Source organism: Erinaceus europaeus, chromosome 11 (genome assembly GCF_950295315.1).
Source record: "Erinaceus europaeus chromosome 11, mEriEur2.1, whole genome shotgun sequence".
Classification (NCBI taxonomy): Eukaryota; Metazoa; Chordata; class Mammalia; order Eulipotyphla; family Erinaceidae; genus Erinaceus; species Erinaceus europaeus.
Genome location: NC_080172.1, coordinates 115,625,575 through 115,648,761, shown reverse-complemented (window position 1 = coordinate 115,648,761; position 23,187 = coordinate 115,625,575). Strand labels below are relative to the sequence as shown.

At 51.7% G+C, this 23,187-nt stretch overlaps 1 protein-coding gene across 2 annotated transcripts; it reads right to left on the bottom strand.

Moving 5' to 3' along the window:
* Positions 1 to 476: 476 nt before the first annotated feature.
* NECAP2 (NECAP endocytosis associated 2) lies at positions 477 to 23,187 on the bottom strand. Of its 2 annotated transcripts, XM_060200917.1 has the most exons (8): positions 23,051 to 23,187; positions 14,554 to 14,654; positions 13,773 to 13,877; positions 13,608 to 13,689; positions 12,258 to 12,366; positions 8,792 to 8,969; positions 5,398 to 5,482; positions 477 to 1,629 (listed from the first exon to the last, which is right to left on the bottom strand). In XM_060200917.1, exons 1-8 carry the CDS (start codon positions 23,140 to 23,142, stop codon positions 1,569 to 1,571), a joined length of 813 nt encoding a protein of 270 aa, XP_060056900.1. In that variant the 5' UTR covers positions 23,143 to 23,187; the 3' UTR covers positions 477 to 1,568. The 2 variants fall into 2 exon arrangements, with proteins under 2 accessions (XP_060056900.1, XP_060056901.1); XM_060200918.1 differs by lacking the exon at positions 13,773 to 13,877.

The following is a 23,187-nucleotide window of genomic DNA, read 5'->3' as shown; positions in this document are numbered from 1 at the left end:
AGGGGGTGATAGAGACAGACCTAGAGACACCTGCAACACTGCTTCACTACTCGCAAAGCTTTCTCCCTGCAGGGGGACCAGGGGCTTGAACCCAGGTCCTTGTGGAGTGTAACATGTGCGCCACCACCTGGGCCCCCATCTCCCACTTTTTTTTTTTAAAGAATCTTTTAAAATATTTATTATTTATTCCCTTTTGTTGTTCTTGTTTTATTGTTATGATTGGTGTCGTTGTTGGATAGGACAGAGAGAAATGGAGAGAGGAGGGGAAGACAGAAGGGGAGAGAAAGACAGACACCTGCAGACCTGCCTCACCGCCTGCCATCTCCCACTCTCTAAGGCAAGGTGCCAGGCACTGCAGCTTCCTTCCACAAGAAAACTAAGCCCCCACCCCCACCCCATGATGCGGACTTCACAATGGTTGCAAAATGCTAACACTTCTACACACAATTAAGAGAAGCTACTGGCCGCCTCAGGCAAAGGGTGCTACATTCTTTTATTCTGGCCAAATCTGACATCCCGGTTCCAAACTTTGACCCTGGATGAACATGATCATGGTGAGAGGTAACTTTAGAGTCCAGCTCTGGCATCTTGAAGGGCCATGTGCCAGAGACAGGTTCATCTCCAACAGACTATGATAGAAGTAAAAATCTTTATTTATTTTAGAAATCTGGTCCCACAAAAAAAAGTCGACACTTTCTTCAGTTCATTGCCTTAATCCTTCAGAAAAGAAGTCTTTTCAGTTAAGAGGTAAAGTAAGCCACAAATGGGAATGCCGAGGCGTGCTCAGATAAAAGTCTTACAGACCAGCACTAGAGACAAACTGGGACTTGCAGTTTGCTCTGGGCTCCTTCTTGGTCAGACAAGGTCCCAGGAGGAAGCAAAGCAGGAGGTTGTGCTGTGAGCCTACGAATCCGCAGAACTGGGACAAGCCCCTCACACCCCCCACTTGACCGCTAGGCAGCGGCTTACACCTTCCTGTCCAGCACCTGCTTCCGGACGTGGCCTCCTGCTTCCGGTGCTCACAAGGGAATGTGCAAAGAGGGGTAAACGCAGACCGACAGATTAGCCAAGCGAGCATTAAGCATGTTTCAAAAGCTAGCTAGGACTCCCGATTCCCCTCCTGCTGGCCCATTCAGGCTGCAGACTACAGAACAGCCAGAAATGTGGAAAGAATCCCTGTCTGGAGGCATGGCTGAAGCTGCCGCGGCTGGCGTGTAGGAGCCCATCTGCTGACCACCCATCATGTGACCCCTGCAGCACACTCGAGCCCTCCTTTTGCTCTGGGGGCTAGCGTTTAATGCGGGTCACTCTGAGGGGAGGAGTTGTCTCAGAGTCTCTGGTCGTACTAGGATAGCAAGGTGGGGTAGGGGTCCGAGAGCTTTTCTTCTGTCTGGAGACACAGAGCCATGTGGTGAACAGCATGTCCTGTCTGTCAAGACGAGCGAGGGGAGGGGAGAGTCATGCTCCAAACAGAGGCTGGCAGGGAGTGCTTCATCCTTCTTCCTTGGGCCCAAACGGGGCAACTGCTTTCCAAGAGTCTTATGAGAAAAAGGAGATGTGTTCTCGGGTCAGAACTGGACCCAGCCCGTGCCTGGCTGAGTCTCGGGGGGAGTCTGGCTGGGAGATGACCTGTAAAAGAAGAGGCAGACAGGTCGGAGAGGTCAGGCATTTCAAAGTATAAAACACATAGCTCCGCACCTGCAGGGGAGTCGCTTCCCAGGCGGTGAAGCAGGTCTGCAGGTGTCTGTCTTTCTCTCCCTCTCTCTGTCTTCCCCTCCTCTCTCCATGTCTCTCTGTCCTATCTAATAATGATGACATCAGTAACAACAACAGTATGAACTACAACAATAAAACAACAAGGGCAACAAAAAGGAAAATAAAATAAAAATTAAAAAAAAATTAAAAACAAACAAACACACACATAGATGGGGGGGTCGGGCGGTGGCGCAGCGGGTTAAGCGCAGGTGGCGCAAAGCGCAAGGACCGGCGTAAGGATCCCGGTTCGAGCCCCCGGCTCCCCACTTGCAGGGGAGTCGCTTCACAGGCGGTGAAGCAAGTCTGCAGGTGTCTGTCTTTCTCTCCCCCTCTCTGTCTTCCCTTCCTCTCTCCATTTCTCTCTGTCCTATCCAACAACATCAACAATGGCAATAATAATAACCACAAGGAGGCTACAACAACAAGGGCAACAAAAGGGGGAAAAAATGGCCTCCAGGAGCGGTGGATTCATGGTGCAGGCACCGAGCCCAGCAGTAACCCTGGAGGGAAAATAAATCAAAGACACATAGATGGCAGCTTCTCCCTGGGCAGAGCAGGCTTGAAGAAGCCAGTCCTGAATGTTCTGGAACAGGGTCAGCCGTCTGCAGCCCAAGGGACAGAGTTTCCCCGGCATAAAGCCGCGAGGGTTGGGGACACGGCATAATGGTTTTGCAAAAGCCTCTCATGCCGTTGGCTCCACGGTCCCAGGTTCAACCCCCAGCCCCACCTGAGCCAGAGCGAAGCAGAGCAGTGCTCTGGTCTATCTCATTAAAATTAAAGAAGACACTCACTAGCATAAAGCTGCCAGCCCATTCGTTTACACACTGGCTGCGGCTAATTCTGAGCCCGGGGACCTTAACTGAGTAGCTGAAAACGAGGCCATCTGGTAAGCAAAGCCCACGCTAGGTGGCCCCTGCTCACCTACAAAAGCGTGGACTGATCACGGCATGTGGCCCCTGCTCACCTACAAAAGCGTGGACTGATCACGGCATGTGTGAAGCTCAGTCCCAGAGCTAAGAAGCGTCTTGGAAACCTTTAGAAAGCTGTGCTGGCTCCAACCCGAGTCTGTCCACACAAACCTGGGCCAGTTCGGCACCTCTGCCTGAGCTCTGGTCAAAGGCTGGAGGTTGTACGAGGCATCAGTGGGGCAGCTGCCCTGACACGCGCACGACCCAGGTTGGAGCCCCAGGCACAGAACACGGGGGAAGCTCTGATTCTATGCTGTCTCTAACTCTTTCTTTTTTTTTTTTTTGCCTCCAGGGTTATTTATTTATTTTTTAATCTTTATTTATTTGCTGGATAGAGACAGTCAGAAATTGAGAGGGAAGGGGGTGATAGAGAGGGAGAGACAGAGAGACGCCGGCAACACTGCTTCACCACTTGTGAAGCTTCCCCCCTGCAGATGGGGGCCAGGGGCTCGAACCTGGGTCCATGTGCACTGTGACATGTGCACTCAACCAGGTGCGCCACCACCTGGCCCCTTTTTAATTTTTTTTTTTAATATTTATTTTCCTTTTATCATTGTTGTAGATGTTGTTGTTATTGATGTCGTTGTTGTTAGATAGGACAGAGAGACATGGAGAGAGGAAGGGAAGACAGATGGCCACCACCTGGCCCCGTGTCTCTCTTTACCTTAAAAGGTCAGCCTGGGGGGCCGGGCGATAGTGCAGAAGGTTAAGCACAGGTGGCGCTAAGCGCAAAGACCCGCGTAAGGATTCCAGTTTGAGTCCCCGGCTCTCCACCTGCAGGGGTTGGCTCCACAGGCAGTGAAGCAGGTCTGCAGGTGTCTCTCTTTCCCCCGTCTTCCCCATCAATAACAATAACAACAAGAGTAACAGAGGCAACAAAAATGGGAGAAAAAAATAGCCTCCAGGAGCAGTGGATTTGCAGTGCCTGCCCGCCCGCCCGCCCGCCCGCACTGAGCCCCAGCAATAACCCTGGAGGCAAAAAATAAAAAAAAAGTCAGCCTGGGGGCTGGTAGTGGTGCACGTAGTTAAGCGCACACATTACAGTGCACATGGACCCAGGTTCAAGCCCCCGGTCCCCACTTGCAGGAGCGAAGCTTCACAAGTGGTGAAGCAGGGCTGCAGCTGTCTCTCCTCCCCCCATTTTTTTTTTTCTCACACACACAATGCCCATGTGTCCTTCAACATTCTCATTCAATATTCTCAAATGTGGCCCTTACCCCATTGGTGGTGGATAAAGCATTGGATTCTCAAGCATGAGGTCCCGAGTTTGGTCCCCGGCAGCACATGTACCAGAGTCATGTCTGGCTCCTTCTCTCCTCCTGTCTCTCTCATGGATAAATAAATAAATAAATTCATTCTTAAAAAATTTTTAAAAAATTCTCAAATGTGCACTCTCCTCTATTCTTTGCTGTACTTATGAGTGATGGATCTTTTTTTTTTTCTTTTGTCCTTGTTTTATCATTGTTGTGGTTATTATTATTGTTTTTATTTTTTTTCCTCCTCCAGGGTTATCGCTGGGCTCAGTGCCTGCACCATGAATCCACCGCTCCTGGAGGCCACCCCCCCTTTTTCTTGTTGCCCTTGTTGTTGTAGCCTCGCTGTGGTCATCACCATTGCCATCGTTGATGTCGTTCGTTGTTGGACAGGACAGAGAGAAATGGAGAGAGGAGGGGAAGACAGAGAAGGGGAGAGAAAGACAGACACCTGCAGACCTGCTTCACCACCTGTGAAGCGACTCCCCTGCAGGTGGGGAGCCGGGGGCTCGAACCGGGATCCTTACACTGGTCCCTGCGCTCTGTGCCATATGGCTTAACCCACTGCACCACCGCCCGACCCCCTATTGTTTTTATTGATGTCGTTGTTGTTGGGTAGGACAGAGAGAAGTCGAGAGAGGAGGGGAGACAGAGGGGGAGAGAAAGACAGACACCTGCAGACCTGCTTCACCGCCTGTGAAGCGACTCCCCTGTAGGTGGGGAGCCAGGGGCTCGAACCGGGATCTTTACGCCGGTCTTTGCGCGTCGTGCCATGTACGCTTAACCTGCTGCACTACCGACCAACCCCTTTAATTATAATTACCCTTATTTATAGAGAGCCAGAAATTGAGGGGAAGCTCGGAGAGGTGAGAGAGAGGAGAGACACCTGCAGCCCTGCTTCACCACCACTTGTGAAGCCTTCCCCCTGCCGGTGGGAACCAGGGGCTTGAACCCAGGTCCTTACACATTGTAACATGTGCGTTCAAACAGGTACGTCACCACCGACTCCTCTCTATCACCTTCTTCCCTCTTGATTTCTCGCTGTCTCTAACCAATAAATAAATAAAGAGAAGAGAAGAGATGGGGGAGACACTATATGGAAGACATGTGGCAGGAGGTCCCAGAGGCTGGGCTAACGCAGGTGAAGCTTCGGCCCAGGCTACTGGGGAGACAGGGAGGACTGAGCTGAGCAGGGTGCTTGATGAGGGGTGGGTGTGAAGAGCAGCAGAAAGCCGAGAGAGAGAGAATGTGTCGCCAGGATGGGTATTCTGGGGTTCTGTCTGCTGGCCGGCCGGCTGGCCTGCGGAGGTCCGAGTCAGACCCAGCCCTTCACACGCCAGGGCAGAGCCACCTGGAGCAGTAACGGTTTTCAGAGAAACAGCCCTGGTTCCAGTCCCAACACAGAGCGTGCTGCTTCTCACCCTGTGGACTTGGCGAAGTCTCCCCAGATGTCGGCGCTGGCAGTCGTGGCAGGCTTGGGCTGCGGCCAGGACACGGTGGCACCTCCTGCCGGTGTCCCCAAGTTCGATGGGCAAGGGGAGAAGAGAAGGAGACAGAGGAGTCAGAGTTCTTTCTGCTTGTCACAGTGGCCCGAAAACCAGTCTCCTGACTCCAGGTAGAAAGACACCGAGAGACGTGCTTTCAGCACCGAGAGACCAACAGGCTGCCACACGCCCGCCACCTGACGCCTCTGAGGGGCCTGGGGAACAAGCCAAAGCCGCGTGCGGCAGGAGGTGGACGCGGGGAGGGCGAGTCCCACGGCATGTGGCTGCACCCGTGCTGACCTCCCACCGCCAGGCTGGAAATCTGTGGCGCTCCCCGCCTCTGGCCTTGGCTTCCTCAATGGACAGGCCCGCTGCTCACAAGGCAAGGTCATCGTGACAGAAGCCCTCAGCCCGGCATCTAGATGAGCAGCTAGGAGCTGGGTGCCAGCCATGTGCCAAGTCCTAGGGGGCCATCTGTTCAGGGCTGGGCAGAGCCTCGCAGAAGCCAGCAGCTTTATCTTTGTACTGAGGAGGGCACGGCGGGGGTGCTGCGGTCCCAGCCCCGCCATCCTGGCGCCTGAAGGTGCTGCGACAGCCACCCTCCTTCCCCGACAAGCTGTCACATCTAATCTGCTCTGGGCGGAGGCTGGACAGACTGGGCCCCGGCGGCCTAGTGCCGAGTCCCCCAGGCTCTCACTCACTATACAGCGGCTTCCCTGAACCCTATATAGTCCTGGGGAAGAGCCCGGGGAACCGCTGTGTGAGTTTACGGAGCTCAAAAATGGGGCCGTGCCACCGTTACTTCAGAGCACCGCGTGAGGGTGGTGTGTGTGTGTGTGTGTGTGTTTATACACGCAGAGTGCTTACAACAGCCCCGATGTGTCATAAACAGCACCGGTGACAAGGTAATGCCACGAGCCACAGTCCAAGAAGCGCAGACAGTGGTCTGAGGACCGGACATGGATTAGCTCACGGGACAGGCAGAGTCGCAAGGTGCTACCGTTAGCCCACCCTGCAGATGGGAAAGGAAAGAGGGGCAGAGAGAAGCACACGCCTCCTGTCAGCCACTGGTCAGCCACAACGGACCCACCGGCCTGACTCTGAGCAGCTAGAAGAGCCCGGGGACACCAGCTCGTGACCCCGAGGACCCACAGCAGGCTGCTGGGAGGCTTGCTCACTGCGTCTCTCGCGGTTAAGTGTTCGCCCCCGTGGACCAGACACTGGACTCTCGAGTAAGAGGGTCTGAGCCTGGGGTCCCCGGCAGCCACTGAACCCGAGCGCTGCCCTGCTTCTTTCCCTCCTGGCTCTTTCAAGGACAGATAAAATCTTGGGGCCAGCTGGTGGCACAGGGCTTGAGGCTTGAGCAATGAGCCAGGGCCGCAGGTGTCTTTCTCCTTCTCTGTCTTTATCCCGTAAGAAAATAAATCAAATCTAATTTAAAACATTCAAAAAAGACTCAGCTAAGTCAAGTACAGCCCCTTGAGAAGAGAGGCCTGATGCTGACTTGCAGAGCCTGATGCTTCTGCAAGCGGACTAAAAGCCTGAGGTTCTGAGCTCAGAGGTTCAACCCACAGCACCGCCACAAACCCGAGTTGAGCAATACTCTGATGAAGGAATATACGGAGAGAGAGAATGGGAGCGGGAGGGAGGGAGAGAGGAAAGGAACACACAAGCCAGCAGTGGCACAGCCATTCTGTCACATTCACGCACCACCCCCACGCACTGGAGGAAGCTTCAGTGCCATGGTTATCTTTTCCTCTCTTCCTCTGTCTCTTTCTATCTGAAAAAGTCAGCAAGAAGCCGTAAGCCCCTGGCACTGGGAAACAAACAGAAAGTCGCAGCAACTCAGAGGAGGCAGTGACAGACCTCAGCGAGCACACAAACAGGGCCAAACACTCAGATTCCTGCCTCTCACCTAAACTGGGCTAATCCCCACAGGGCTGAGGCCTGAAGTCGGACGTCCAGGGCTAATCCTGAGGCTCAGTGGCTGCATGGTGAATCTGTCACCCACGCCCAGTGGCTCCCCCCCTTAAATATTTATTTATTTTGGCCCCAGGGTTATCACTGGGGCTCAGTCCCTACACTACGAATCCACTGCTCCTGGAGGCCCTTTTTCCCATTTTGCTGCTGCCGCTGTTGTTAGACAGGACAGAGAGAAACTGAGAGGAGGGGAAGACAGAGAAGGGGAGAGAAAGACAGACACCCGCAGACCTGCTTCACCGCCTGTGAAGCGACTCCCCTGCAAGTGGGGAGCCGGGGGCTCGAACCGGGATCCTTACACCGGTCCCTGCGCTTTGCACCATGTGCTCTCAACCCGCTGCTCTACTGCCCAGCCCCCGCTTTTTTTGTTTTGTTTTCCTTCTCCTTTTCCCTTCTTTCTTTTTAAAAGGGAAAGGAAGCAAGCTTTATTGCATGGCCCCTGCCCCAAGTACTTGCTGAGGGCACCCAGGAGGGAGAGTCAAGGGAACAGGTCGGCATCCCCCACTGCCGGAGGCGGGCACCTACTTCTACCATAGCAGGGTCTCCAAAAGGCATTCCTGGGCGGGAGAGAAAATGACTTTCATGCCCGAAGCTCAAGTCCCAGGTTCAATCTCCCGCACCACCATAAACCAGAGCTATGCGGTGCTCTGGTAAAAGAAAGAAAGAAAGAAAGAAAGAAAGAAAGAAAGAAAGAAAGAAAGAAAGAAAGAAAGAAAGAAAGAAAGAAAGAAAGGAAGAAAGAAAAGGTATTCCTTATGCACTAACACAAGTACTGTCACCTTAGCTTCCCAGAACCCTCAAGGGCTCACTGGAAAGTCTGCTCCAAACTCATCTGCAGCCCTGTCCCCACCCAGCACACACCTTGGCCACAGCTCCCGCTGCTACGACCCCCGAGCACAGGTGCTGCTCGAAAGGCAGAGTCTTGCTCACGCTCCAATCCCTGCCTGGAAGGTCCAGCATACCCTTTCCCAGGCTCCTTCACTTCACTCAAGACCCAATCCCACGAAGCCTCCTCCACCAAGCTACCCGGCAGTGCGTCCAGTCCTTACACTCGGGATCCCCACGTCCGTGAGTCCCCTCTCCTGCTGTCTCAACACGCACGGAGTAACTGCCGGAAACCAGGAACCAGGAAGCCCCCTGCTGATGAGTTCCCAGCGACAAACCAACCACGGTCTCCGTCCAGTCAGGAAGACAGACAAGAGGTGTCGCAGGCGTGCAGGGACGATCGGAGGGGCCTATCTGGGGCACAGGCAGGGCCCGCTTGTAGCGTGTTACACGCAGGTACCAGCAGCAGCTCCGTGTGAGTGACGGGAGGAAGGCTGAGTAGCAGGGCGGTCACACGCACACTGACCTGGACTGGGAGCAGCCGCTGGCTGGACCAGGGGCCCCCCTCCTGACAACTGCTCCACTGGAGGAGGAAGCAGGGTAGCCGTCTTGGCCCCTGGGGGAGGAGGAAGCAGACTCAGTCCTCCTGTGCTGGCGGGTCGGGCTCGGGGAGTCCCAGCTGCTCCTTCCTTCTTCCTCATGTTCTGAAGAGAAGATTGTGCGTCAGTCAGTTCCGCAGTCTTCCCACTGCCAGAAAATCCCCGAGGGCCGCGGCGGCAGTGGCCAGGGCCCAAACATGCACAAGCAAAGGGACCCTTCGCCCCGTGCTTCCACTGTCGTGGGCTGGACTCAGCACAGTCTACAGTGATAACAAATACTTTCCTTACTCTCTTCTTTAAGACAGAGACAGAAGAGAAGCAGAGAGAGAGAGAGGAGGGAGGGAGAGAGAGAGAGAGAGAGAGAGATAGGTTGGGGGCTGGTGCACTGGGTTAAGCGCACATGGTATACACATTATATATGTATGGAGAGAGACACACAGACAAACACCACAGCTCCAAAGCTTCCTTCCCTGCACTGGGGGCCGGGCTCACACCTACGTCGTGTGCATGGCAAAGCTGAGCACTATTCAAATGAGCGATTTTGCTGGCCCATACATTAATTTCTTTTTAAAAAAGATTTTATTTATTCATGAGAAAGACAGGAGGAGAAAGAACCAGACATCACTCTGGTACATGTGCTGCCGGGGATTGAACTTGGGACCTCATGCTTGAGAGTCCAAAGCTTTATCACTGTGCCACCTCCCGGACCACCCACCATACATTAAATTTTAAAACAGCACCTCGGGCTGCACCAGGGAGACAGCATGGTAAATATGCGAGAGAGAGAGAGAGAGAGAGAGAGAGAGAGAGAGAGAGAGGGAGAGAGAGGGAGAGAGGAAGGAAGCCAATCAATCTACACACTGGGCAGCTGACTCCATTAGTCATCAGAATTGTAAATCACAGCTGTGTCAGCATACCACCACACACCCGCCTGAACACAGACTACGGACAAGGACAAACAGCAACCAGGACACTTGCACGCTGACGGCAGAAGTGTGGTGGGGACATCGGAATATGGGAACCAATGGCCCTAAAGTTCCGATCCTGAGCAGACCCAGTGGGAACGCGTCCTCTGCACCAAAGGCAGGAATCTGGTCATGCTTGGCCGCACTGCGATAGGCCCACACCGAAATGTCCCCCACCAGATAAGCAGGGAATGATGGGATACATGCCCATAGTGGACTAAGCCGCCACACGGAATGAACACACAGCATGCAACAATAGGGACATTCGTAAGCCCTCGACGTGAGAATGTCAAGTGCATGACCCGATTCATAAAAGATAAAACAGAATCTGGAGTGTGCAAAGACAGGATGGTTGTTGCTCGACGTGAGCAGTACCAGGAGGGAGCAAGAAGGGCTTCAGGAGGGCAGGTGACCTTTTGTTTCTTAATCTGGGGATTGGTTTGTGGGGGTAAGTTTTTTTATTTTTTAATATTTATTTCCTTTTGTTGCCCTTGTTTTTTGTTGTTGTAGTTATTATCGTTGTTATTGATGGTGTCGCTGTTGGATAGGACAGAAATGGAGAGGAGGGGAAGACAGACAGGGGGAGAGAAAGACAGACACCTGCAGACCTGCTTCACCACTTATGAAGTGACCCCCCTGCAGGTAGGGAGCCGGGGGCTCGAACCAGGATCCTTACGCTGGTCCCTGAGCTTTGCGCCACCTGCACTTAACCCGCTAGGCTACCGCCTGACTCCCCCTGCTTTTTTCTTAAATTCACTGAGTGGGGCTGTAGAGCATATGTGTTACAGTGCTCATGGACCCAGGTTCAAGCCCCAGGTCCCCATTCAGGGAGAAAGCTTCCTAAGTTTCTAGCTCTCTCTCTCTCTGTCCTCCTTCCTTCTTGATTTTTCTGTCTCTACAGAATAACTTTTTTATTTCACTGAGTTCTATGTTTGTTTTTTTAATGGTTTTTAATATTTATTTATTCCCTTTCGTTGCCCTTGTTGTTTTATTGTTGTAGCTATTATTGCTGTTGTTGTAGGATAGGACATGGAGAGAGGAGGGGAAGACAGAGAGGGGGAGTGAAAGACAGACAGACACCTGCAGACCTGCTTCACCGCCTGGGAAGTGACCCCCCTTCAGGTGGGGAGCTGGGGGCTTGAATCGGGATCCTTCTTCCAGTCCCTGTGCTTGGCTCCACGTGCTCTTATCCCGCTGTGCTACCGCCCGTCCCCGAGTCTGTTTCTAATATGTGTACTCATCTGGGAGCTGGCACCGCAGGGGGGGTGATGGACTTTCCTGCAGCATGTCTTGTGTGTACTCTGTGCACACCTACTTACTTAGGCAGCAAGACATTTAAAAACCACACACGATAAAGCACAACAGTCGGTACAAAGAGCGAGTCAGGAATCAGCATGCTTCACAAAGACGAAGTGACATGAGGTTCTTGGTTTGTGAGGCGAACAGCAGGCGTGATCAAACGGTGAGAACACACTCCAAGGTCAAGTCCCCCCGCCGGGCTGTGTGAGCCCAGCCATGCTGGTCATTTCTAGCTCTAGAACCCCAGGCAAGTCCGTGAACCCTTCAAAGCCTCAACCTCCTCGTCTACAGAAGGGGGCCGATGTTGAATCCACGAGAGGAAATGCCTAGACACACTACCTGGCGGGCACTCAGCTGGTGGTCAGTAAATGTTAGTTCCTCCAAGCAAGAGAAATCATCACCTCCCAACCAGTCCACTGGACAGACCTGGGGTTTCTTTTAAGGGCCAACTGGCTCACTTCAAGGGTCCTATCATCACCAGCATGAAGCAGAAAAGAGGAGAAAGAGATAGTAAGTGAAGAAGAAGAGCATTATTTCAGGGTTACAAAGCTTCTAAAAAACAAAAAAAAAATCCCACCTTGGTCCCCACACATCACTCCAACCCGCCCAGGCAAGTCCTGGCAGCCCAACCCAGGCAGACTTCCTGTCCTCGGCGGGAACTGACAGGGGCAGAGCCAGAGAGGCGGCTCCGAGGAAAGACGCTTCCACCAGCAGCAACTGCCCACGAAGCTCAGCGCTCACCTCGCCGCCCAGAGCCCCCCAAACAGCCCTCACGCCAGGCACGAGGCCAAGCCACCTGGCACGAGCACCCCGAGCCCACTCCCCCAGCCAGCCAGGAACGTGGCGCCACAATCACTGGCCCTTCGCTCTGCAGCGCTGCTCTGTCGCCGCCTGTCTCTCTGGTTCCGCTATGGCTCCGGGAGTCCCCCTGCCAGGCTACAGCCAGTGTCGTTGCCGTCTCCGCTCAGCCCAGCGGACCACCCGGCACAGGGCTACCGGCCCCGTAAACCCGCCCCGCTGGCAGACAGCAAGCGATGGGCTGGGCTGGGCTGGGCACGGCGCCCGGGGTGGCGGCCACAAGCACCAGGACCGCCCGGCCGCGACCAGCAGTCAGCGAGGCCGGACTCACCGCGATGTTGAGCTTGATGGTCTGGCCTTCCTTGAAACCCAGGTCCAGCTTGGGGCCTCGGTCTGGGTCCTGGGCTTGCTTTGCAAATTCACACTGCTGTCTCACCCACCTGCAGAACAGGCCAGAGAGCAGAGGCGGTGAGAGACCGGCCGCTCACCCCCCTGCTCGCTCCTAGCTGCCGTGCAGGATGAAGCTCGTGTCCGATGGGTGAGGCCGCAGACAGGGGAGTGCACACGGGTCCGGGTCCTCGTCCTGGCCGGCAAGGCTGGGCGGCCAGTCGATCGATCGGCCTGCGGGGCGGCTCAGAACTCGGGACGGCGCAGCGCTCGCGCACAGACCTCATGCCCGAGGCCCCCGGGTTCCGGGTCCGCACACGGGGCCGAGAGCTCTGGGGCCCCACCTGGGGCCGCTCTCCTCCCGCATTTGCCGTGAGAACTAACACGAGGCCTCCACGCTCCCTCCCTCCTCCCCAAAGCTCGGGTGACACTGGTGACACTGGCAGGACGGAGACACTGAAGTCGCACGCCCCCACCAGACCCGCACAGGGAGGAGGCAGGGCACACACGGCTAGGCGGCCACACACTCAGGGGTCTGTGGGCCGGGCTGGGAAGTCAGGCGGCCCGGTGCGTGTGGAGGAGCAGGCCTTGGAGCCTGACAAGGATCTGCAACGGGAAGCTGAGAGGAAAAGGCAGGAGGCCGTGGAAGGGTGGAAGGTTGGGTCACCGAGCGGGACGGCAGAGACAGACAGAGCTCAGGACACGGAGAAGGGACTCGGAGCGGGCGGACTGACGGGGTGGGGAGCAGAGCCAGCCCCGAAGGAGACATGGGTTTCCCTAAGGCCTCCGCTCACAGACACACACACACACACACAGCCACTGCGTGTCCCGGCCGGGGATCCTTTCTTCCTTTCTCTTTCTTTCTTTGTTTCTGCCACCGGGACTGGCGGGTACCTGCAGGACTCCACCGTCCCTGGCATTTCCTTGCTTTTAGAGTGACATAAGAGGAGAGGGAAGGGAGTCGGGCGGTGGCGCAGCGGGTTAAGCGCAGGTGGCGCAAAGCGCAAGGACCGGTGCAAGGACCGGCGTAAGGATCCCGGTTCGAGCCCCCGGCTCCCCACCTGCAGGGGAGTCGCTTCACAGGCGGTGAAGCAGGTCTGCAGGTGTCTGTCTCTCTCTTCCCCTCTCTGTCTTCCCCTCCTCTCTCCATTTCTCTCTGTCCTAGCCAACGACGACAACGTCAATAACAACAATAACTACAACAGTAAAACAGCAAGGGCAACAAAAAAGGGAAAACAAATAAAAAAAAAAAAAAGAGGCACGGACCCCGGACCCCGGCCCCGGACGCGCTCACTTGAAATGGTCCTGCAGCGCCACGTTGAAGTCAAAGGCGTCGCCGCGGTCTGCGAAGCCGATGCCGATGAACGCCCGCCGCCCTGGGGACAAACGCACGGTCAGGAGGGCGGCCGAGGGGCGCTGCCGGGGGCCCTCGGGGAGGAGGCTCGGCCCGCCCACGCACCGCTGCCGTCCTGCACGCGGATCACGAAGAACCTGCTGGAGTCCGCCACGCTCTCCACCGCCGCGCCCGGAAACTGCTCGACCGGCGCCTGCGCGAACAGCTCCCCTGCAGACACGGACACAGGCCGGTGAGTCGGCCGGTGCTGGACAGGACAGAGGGACATGCAGACAGCAGGGGAGACAGACGGCAGCTCCCCTGCAGACACAGACACGGGTCGGTGAGTCGGGCCGGTGCTGGACAGGACAGAGGGACATGCAGACAGCAGGGGAGACAGACAGCAGCTCCCCTGCAGACACAGACACAGGCCGGTGAGTCGGCCGGTGCTGGACAGGACAGAGGGACATGCAGACAGCAGGGGAGACAGACGGCAGCTCCCCTGCAGACACAGACACAGGCCGGTGAGTCGGGCCGGTGCTGGACAGGACAGAGGGACATGCAGACAGCAGGGGAGACAGACGGCAGCTCCCCTGCAGACACGGACACAGGCCGGTGAGTCGGCCGGTGCTGGACAGGACAGAGGGACATGCAGACAGCAGGGGAGACAGACGGCAGCTCCCCTGCAGACACAGACACAGGCCGGTGAGTCGGCCGGTGCTGGACAGGACAGAGGGACATGCAGACAGCAGGGGAGACAGACGGGGAGAGAAAGACAGACCCCTGCAGACCTGCTGCACCGCCTGGGAAGCGACTCCCTGCAGGTGGGGAGCTGGGGCAAGAACCGGGATCCTCACGCCGGTCCTTGCTTAGTGTCAAGTGCGCTTAACCCGCCGCCCGGCTGTACCTGAGGTCCTGTCTTCCAGCTTGATGTAGGCCGCCTGCCCCTGTGAGGTGATCCTCAGCCGGCCGCTCCAGGACGGCTGGTCCAGCTGCCACTCCGCGGCCCTGAGGGGACAAAGGACGAGGCGCTGACTGAGTGCGGGACGCGGGGGGCCGGGCAGCGAACGTGTCCGAGACGCCCCGCGACCTGCCACAGCGACCCTGCCACTGAGCGGCCCGCGGGATCCGCACCTCAGTCAGTCAGTCCGTCAGTCCCTGTGGATTCCCGCATCAGACAGTGTGTGGGGCCTGCAAGTGCAGGACTCGGGTTCGGGTTCGAGCCCCCGACTCCCCACCTGCAGGGGAGTCGCTTCACAGGCGGTGAAGCAGGTCTGCAGGTGTCTGTCTTTCTCCTCTCTTGTCTTCCCCTCCTCTCTCCATTTCTCTCTGTCCTATCCAACAACAACGACATCAATCACAATAATAACTACAACAATAAAACAACAAGAGGGAATAAATAACTGTTGGTCTGCTTCTGGATTCTGCTTGTGAGACCTTCTCATGTATCATCACATTGGGCTCGCTAGTGTTGCCTGCGATGTGTTGTTTGCACGTCCCCCGGGGACACTGGTTTAGTCCTCGCTCCCCGTGTCCGGACACTGGTTTAGTCCTCGCTCCCCCGTCTCCGGACACTGGTTTAGTCCTCGCTCCCCGTCTCCGGACACTGGTTTAGTCTCGCTCCCCCGTGTCCGGACACTGGTTTAGTCTCGCTCCCCGTGTCCGGACACTGGTTTAGTCCTCGCTCCCCTGTCTCCGGACACTGGTTTAGTCCTCGCTCCCCGTCTCCGGACACTGGTTTAGTCCTCACTCCCCGTCTCCGGACACTGGTTTAGTCCTCGCTCCCCGTCTCCGGACACTGGTTTAGTCCTCACTCCCCCGTGTCTGGACACTGGTTTAGTCCTCGCTCCCCGTCTCCAGACACTGGTTTAGTCCTCGCTCCCCTGTCTCCGGACACTGGTTTAGTCCTCACTCCCCGTCTCCGGACACTGGTTTAGTCCTCGCTCCCCGTCTCCGGACACTGGTTTAGTCCTCACTCCCCCGTGTCTGGACACTGGTTTAGTCCTCGCTCCCCGTCTCCAGACACTGGTTTAGTCCTCACTCCCCCGTGTCTGGACACTGGTTTAGTCCTCGCTCCCCGTCTCCGGACACGGGTTTAGTCCTCGCTCCTCCGTGTCCGGAGACTAGTTTAGTCCTCACTCCCCCGTGTCCGGACACTGGTTTAGTCCTCGCTCCCCCGTGTCTGGACACTGGTTTAGTCCTCGCTCCCCCGTGTCCGGACACTGGTTTAGCACTGGTTTAGTCCTCGCTCTCCCGTGTCTGGACACTGGTTTAGTCCTCGCTCCCCCGTGTCCGGACACTGGTTTAGTCCTCACTCCCCCGTGTCCGGACACTGGTTTAGCACTGGTTTAGTCCTCGCTCCCCCGTGTCTGGACACTGGTTTAGTCCTCGCTCATCCCAGGACACTGGTTTAGTCCTCGCTCCCCCGTGTCCGGACACTGGTTTAGTCCTCGCTCCCCCGTCTCTGGACACTGGTTTAGTCCTCACTCCCCTGTGTCCGGACACTGGTTTAGTCCTCACTCCCCCGTGTCCAGACACTGGTTTAGTCCTCGCTTCCCCGTCTCCGGACACTGGTTTAGTCCTCACTAAACCAGTTCAGCAGTTTATCAGTTGAGACACCACCTCCAGTCTGCTCCACAACAAGGGGACAGCTGAAGGGAGGAGAGGACTCCCCAGAGACTCACCAAGTGCAACTCTGAGTCTCCATTGCTACTACCCTCAGAATCTGGAGCAGCGACAGGGAGGGACACCAGGGGACAGAGATCTAACCGGGAAACTCAGGAGAAGACCTATACCTCGGTGGCATAGCTGAAGGGCTGTGAAAGTCTCTTTGCATAACCACTGGATTATCTCTGCCACACCCTGCTTTATCTCTTGGTCAGGAGTCATTGATTAAGCCAAGAAGCCTATTGATAGTTTAAAAGCCCTCAGGCTCCCATAGCCTACAGGGGAAAAAAAAAAAAAAAGGCTTTTACACCACTGAACTCCAACTCAGGGATTGAAAAAACTGTTAACTTATATAAAATGGTTAAAACAACAAGAAAAAATAATGGAGACTCGAACCAGGACAAGAGTCCAGCTAAAAGTCCTCCAGAGGGCGAAGCACAAAACAACGAGTTCAACATCCAAACATTAGCTAAGGAAATAATAACAGGAGTGAGTAAAGAATTTGAAAAAATTGTAATCAGAACTGCAGGAACAACAAATGAGAATATGGAAGAAAATTCTAATAATCTCATGGTTATTAGAGAGCTGAAAGCTGAAATTGCTGAGCTAAGAAGGCAACTAGCTGAACAAGCTAAAACAGTATCAGAGCAGGGCAACAAAATAGATGAACTCCAGAAAGCAGTAGAGGGCAGAGAGAATAGAATCAATGAGGTTGAAGACAGAATTAGCAAGATTGAGGATGAATTAGAGACAACTAAAAAAGAAGTAAGAGATCTCAAAAAGAGATTAACAGATGCTGAAAACAACAACAGAGTCCTATGGGATGACTTCAAAAGAAACAATATACGCATTATTGGCTTACCAGAGGAAGAAAGAGAAGGGGAGGAAGAAAGCGTTCTCCAGGCCATAATAGCTGAAAATTTCTCTAGTCTAGACAACACCAAAGACATAAAGATTCAAGAAGCCCAGAGGGTCCCAAACAGAATTAACCCAGACCTAAAGACACCAAGACATGTCATACTTAGATTGGAAAGGAATAAGGATAAAGAAAGGATCCTCAAGGCTGCAAGAGAAAAACAAAGAGTCACCTACAAAGGAAAACCCATAAGATTAGCAGCAGACTTCTCCATACAAACACTACAGGCCAGAAGAGAATGGCAAGATATCTATCGAGTGCTCAATGAGAAAGGCTTTCAGCCAAGAATACTATATCCTGCTAGATTGTCATTCAGACTAGATGGAAGCATCAAAACCTTCTCAGACAAGCAACAGTTGAAGGAAGCAACCATCACCAAGCCTGCCCTGAAAGAAGTTCTGAAAGGTTTCCTATAAACAACCAGACCACCACAAATAGAACATATATCAAAACACTCTAAAACTCTACAAGAATGGCGTTAAAATATCTTCAATCTTTGATATCAATAAATGTCAATGGCCTGAATTCACCTACTAAAAGACACAGAGTAGGAAGATGGATCAGAAAACACAACCCAACAATATGTTGTCTACAGGAAACTCACCTAACGCAACAAGACAAACACAGACTTAAAGTGAAAGGATGGAAAACTATCATTCAAGCCAACGGCCCACAAAAAAGGGCAGGAACAGCTATTCTCATATCTGACATGATAGACTTTAAAATACATAAGATTAAAAAAGATAGGAATGGACACTACTTAATGCTCAGAGGATCAGTCAATCAAGAGGACTTAACAATTATTAATATCTATGCACCCAATGAGAAGCCATCTAAATACATCAAACTTCTACTGAAAGAGCTACAGCAATATATTAACAGTAACACAATCATAGTAGGGGACTTCAACACCCCACTATCTCAACTTGACACATCATCCAGGCAGAAAATCAGTAAAGACATAAGGGAGCTAAATGAAGAGATAGATAAACTAGAACTATTGGACATTTTCAGAGTCATTCATCCCAAGAAACTGGAATACACATTTTACTCAAATCCACATGGATCATTCTCAAGGACAGACCATATGTTAGGCCACAAAGACAGCATCAGCCAATTCAAGAGCACTGAAATCATCCCAAGCATCTTCTCAGACCACAGTGGAATTAAACTAACACTTAACAATCAACAAAAGATTAGTAACAGTGCCAAAATGTGGAAGCTCAACAGTACACTTCTTAACAACTTCTGGGTCAAAGAGGAAATCAAGGAAGAAATCAAAATGTTTCGAGAGTTCAATGAAAATGAAGACACAAGCAATCAAAATATTTGGGACACAGCTAAAGCAGTCCTAAGAGGGAAGTTAATAGCTATACAAGCACACATTAGGAAACAAGAAAAGGCACAAATAAACAGCCTGATTGCACATCTTAAGGACCTAGAAGAAGAACAACAAAGGAACCCTAAAGCAACCAGAAGGACAGAAATTACTAAAGTTAGGGCAGAAAGAAATAACACTGAGAATAGGAAAACCATACAAAAGATCAATGAAAGTAAATGTTGGTTCTTCGAAAGAGTAAACAAAATCGACAAACCTTTAGCCAGACTCACAAAACAAAAAAGGCAGAAGACCCAAATAAATCGGATAGTAAATGAAAGAGGAGATATCACAACAGACACTGCAGAAATTCAACATATCATGCGAGGCTTCTATGAACAACTATATGCCACCAAGTTAGAGAACCTGGAAGAAATGAATGATTTCCTAGATACCTACCAACTTCCAAAACTAAGTAAAGAGGAAGTGGACAACATGAACAGGCCCATCACAGCTAATGAAATTGAAACAGTTATCAAAAATCTTCCCAAAAATAAAAGTCCTGGACCAGATGGTTTTACAAATGAATTCTACAAAACTTTCAAATAAGAACTAATACCTCTACTTTTAAAAGTCTTCCAGAAGACTGAAGACACTGGAATACTCCCTGCCAGCTTCTATGAAGCCAACATCACCCTGATACCAAAAGCAGACAGGGACACAACCAAAAAAGAAAACTACAGACCAATATCTCTGATGAACATAGATGCGAAAATATTGAACAAAATTCTAGCCAACCGGATACAGCAGTATATCAAAAAGATTGCTCATCATGACCAAGTGGGGTTTATCCCAGGCATGCAAGGTTGGTTTAATATACGTAAGTCAATCAATGTGATCCACCACATCAACAAAAGCAAGACCAAAAACCACATGGTCATATCAATAGATGCAGAGAAAGCCTTTGACAAAATACAACATCCCTTTATGATCAAAACACTACAAAAAGTGGGAATAGATGGAAAATTCCTGAAGATAGTGGAGTCTATATATAGCAAACCTACAGCCAACATCATACTCAATGGTGAAAAACTGGAAGCCTTTCCCCTCAGATCAGATACTAGACAGGGCTGCCCACTATCACCATTACTATTCAACATAGTGTTGGAAGTTCTTGCCATAGCAATCAGGCAGGAGCAAGGAATTAAAGGCATACAGATTGGAAGAGAAGAAGTCAAACTCTCCTTATTTGCAGATGACATGATAGTATACATGGAAAAACCTAAGGAATCTAGCAAGAAGCTTTTGGAAATCATCAGGCAATACAGTAATGTGACAGGCTATAAAATTAACATTCAAAAGTCAGTGGCATTCCTCTATGCAAACACTAAGTTAGAAGAAATTGAAATCCAGAAATCAGTTCCTTTTTCTATAGCAACAAAAACAATAAAATATCTAGGAATAAACCTAACCAAAGAAGTGAAAGACTTGTATACTGAAAATTATGAGTCACTACTCAAAGAAATTGAAAAAGACACAAAGAAGTGGAAAGATATTCCATGTTCATGGGTTGGAAGAATTAACATCATCAAAATGAATATATTACCCAGAGCCATCTACAAATTTAATGCTATCCCCATCAAGATCCCAAGCACATTTTTTAGGAGAATAGAAAAAATGCTACAAATGTTTATCTGGAACCAGAAAAGACCTAGAATTGCCAAAACAATCTTGAGAAAAAAGAACAGAACCGGAGGCATCACACTGCCAGGTCTCAAACTGTATTATAGGGCCATTGTCATCAAAACTGCTTGGTACTGGAACATGAACAGACACACTGACCAGTGGAATAGAATTGAGAGCCCAGAAGTGAGGCCCCACACCTATGGACATCTCATCTTTGACAAAGGGGCCCAGACTATTACATGGGGAAAGCAGAGTCTCTTCAACAAATGGTGTTGGAAACAATGGGTTGAAACATGCAGAAGAATGAAGCTGAATCACTGTATTTCACCAAATACAAAAGTAAATTCCAAGTGGATCAAGGACTTGGATGTTAGACCAGAAACTATCAGATACTTAGAGGAAAATATTGGAAGAACTTTTTTCCGCATAAATTTTAAAGACATTTTCAATGAAACGAATCCAATTACAAGGAAGACTAAGGCAAGTATAAACCTATGGGACTACATCAAATTAAAAAGCTTCTTCACAGCAAAAGAAACCACTACCCAAACCAAGAGACCCCTCACAGAATGGGAGAAGATCTTTACATGCCATACATCAGATAAGAGTTTAATAATCAACATATATAAAGAGCTTACCAGACTCAACAACAAGACAACAAATAACCCCATCCAAAAATGGGGGGAGGAACTGGACAGAATATTTACCACAGAAGAGATCCAAAAGGCCGAGAAACACATGAAAAAATGCTCCAAGTCTCTGATTGTCAGAGAAATGCAAATCAAGACAACAACGAGGTACCACTTCACTCCTGTGAGAATGTCATACATCAGAAAAGGTAGCAGCAGCAAATGCTGGAGAGGGTGTGGGGTCAAAGGAACCCTCCTGCACTGCTGGTGGGAATGCAAATTGGTCCAACCTCTGTGGAGAACAGTCTGGAGAACTCTCAGAAGGCTAGAAATGGACCTACCCTATGATCCTGCAATTCCTCTCCTGGGGATATATCCTAAGGAACCCAACACATCCATCCAAAAAGATCTGTGTACACATATGTTCTTGGCAGCACAATTTGTAATAGCCAAAACCTGGAAGCAACCCAGGTGTCCAACAACAGATGAGTGGCTGAGCAAGTTGTGGTCTATACACAATGGAATACTACTCAGCTGTAAAAAATGGTGACTTCACCGTTTTCAGCCGATCTTGGATGGACCTTGAAAAAATCATGTTGAGTAAAATAAGTCAGAAACAGAAGGATGAATACGGGATGATCTCACTCTCAGGCCGAAGTTGAAAAACAAGATTAGAAAAGAAAACACAAGTCGAACCTGAAATGGAATTGGAGTATTACACCAAAGTAAAAGACTCTGGGGTGGGTGGGTGGGTGGGGAGAATACAGGTCCATGAAAAATGATGAATGAAATAGTGGGGGTTGTATTGCTAAATGGGAATCTGGGGAATGTTATGCATGTAAAAAAAAAAAAGAAGTAGAAACGCAAAGCAGAAATTGACTGAGTTTGGAGTATGGATCCAAAGTAAGAAAGCAGAAGTACACTAGAGTTTGCAGTGAGTACCTCCCTAATACTACCTCTCCACTTTTCCAAGCTTTGGGTCCATGACTGTTCAACAAATTGTTTGGCTTCGTATGTTAACTCTCTTTTCAGTCACCAGGTTCCAGGTGTCATCAGGATGCCGGCCAGACTTCCCTGGATTGAAGACCCCACCAATGTGTCCTGGAGCTCAGCTTCCCCAGAGACCCACCCTACTAGGGAAAGAGAGAGGCAGACTGGGAGTATGGACCGACCAGTCAACGCCCATGTTCAGCGGGGAAGCAATGACAGAAGCCAGACCTTCTACCTTCTGCAACCCTCAATGACACTGGGTCCATGCTCCCAGAGGGATAGAGAATGGGAAAGCTATCAGGGGAGGGGGTGGGTTATGGAGATTGGGTGGCGGGAATTCTGTGGAGTTGTACCCCTCCTACCCTATGGTTTTGTTAATTAATCCTTTCTTAAATAAAAAAATAAAAAATAAAAAATAATAATAATAATAACAACAACAATAATAATAACGGGAAGCAAGGCGGAGAGCGAACGGGTCGCAGCGGCAGCGGAGGGCGCGACACGGTAATAATAATAATAATAACAATAACAACAATAATAACAATAACGAGAAGCAAGGCGGAGAGCGAACAGGTCGCAGCGGCAGCGGAGGGCGCGACACGGTAATAACAACAACAACAATAATAATAACGAGAAGCAAGGCGGAGAGCGAACAGGTCGCAGCGGCAGCGGAGGGCGCGACACGGTAATAATAATAATAATAATAACAACAAACAATAACAATAATAATAACAATAACGAGAAGCAAGGCGGAGAGCGAACCGGTCGCAGCGGCAGCGGAGGGCGCGACACGGTAATAATAATAATAATAATAATAGCAAGCAATTACAATAACAACAATAATAACAATAACGAGAAGCAAGGCGGAGAGCGAACCGGTCGCAGCGGCAGCGGAGGGCGCGACACGGTAATAATAATAATAATAATAGCAAGCAATTACAATAACAACAATAACAACAATAATAACAATAACGAGAAGCAAGGCGGAGAGCGAACAGGTCGCAGCGGCAGCGGAGGGCGCGACGCGGGGCTCGGGGGCGGGAACCGGCGGCACCGCACCCCGTGACCTCACAGTCCACAACCACAACAACAACAACAACAGCAGCAATGATCAGTAACCACCCAGCCCCCAGGCCGGCCCTGGCCTCTTCCTCCCCGGGCCCGCCGCGGCGTCCGGGCGGCGGGGAGGCGCGCTCACCGGTAGCCGCGGTTGGTGGCCCGCGGCGGGATGCGGTAGACGTGAACCTCGGGCTTGACGCACAGCACCGACTCGTAGCCGCTCTCCTCCATCGCGACGCCCGCCCCGAGCCCGCCGCACTTCCGCTTCCGGCTCCC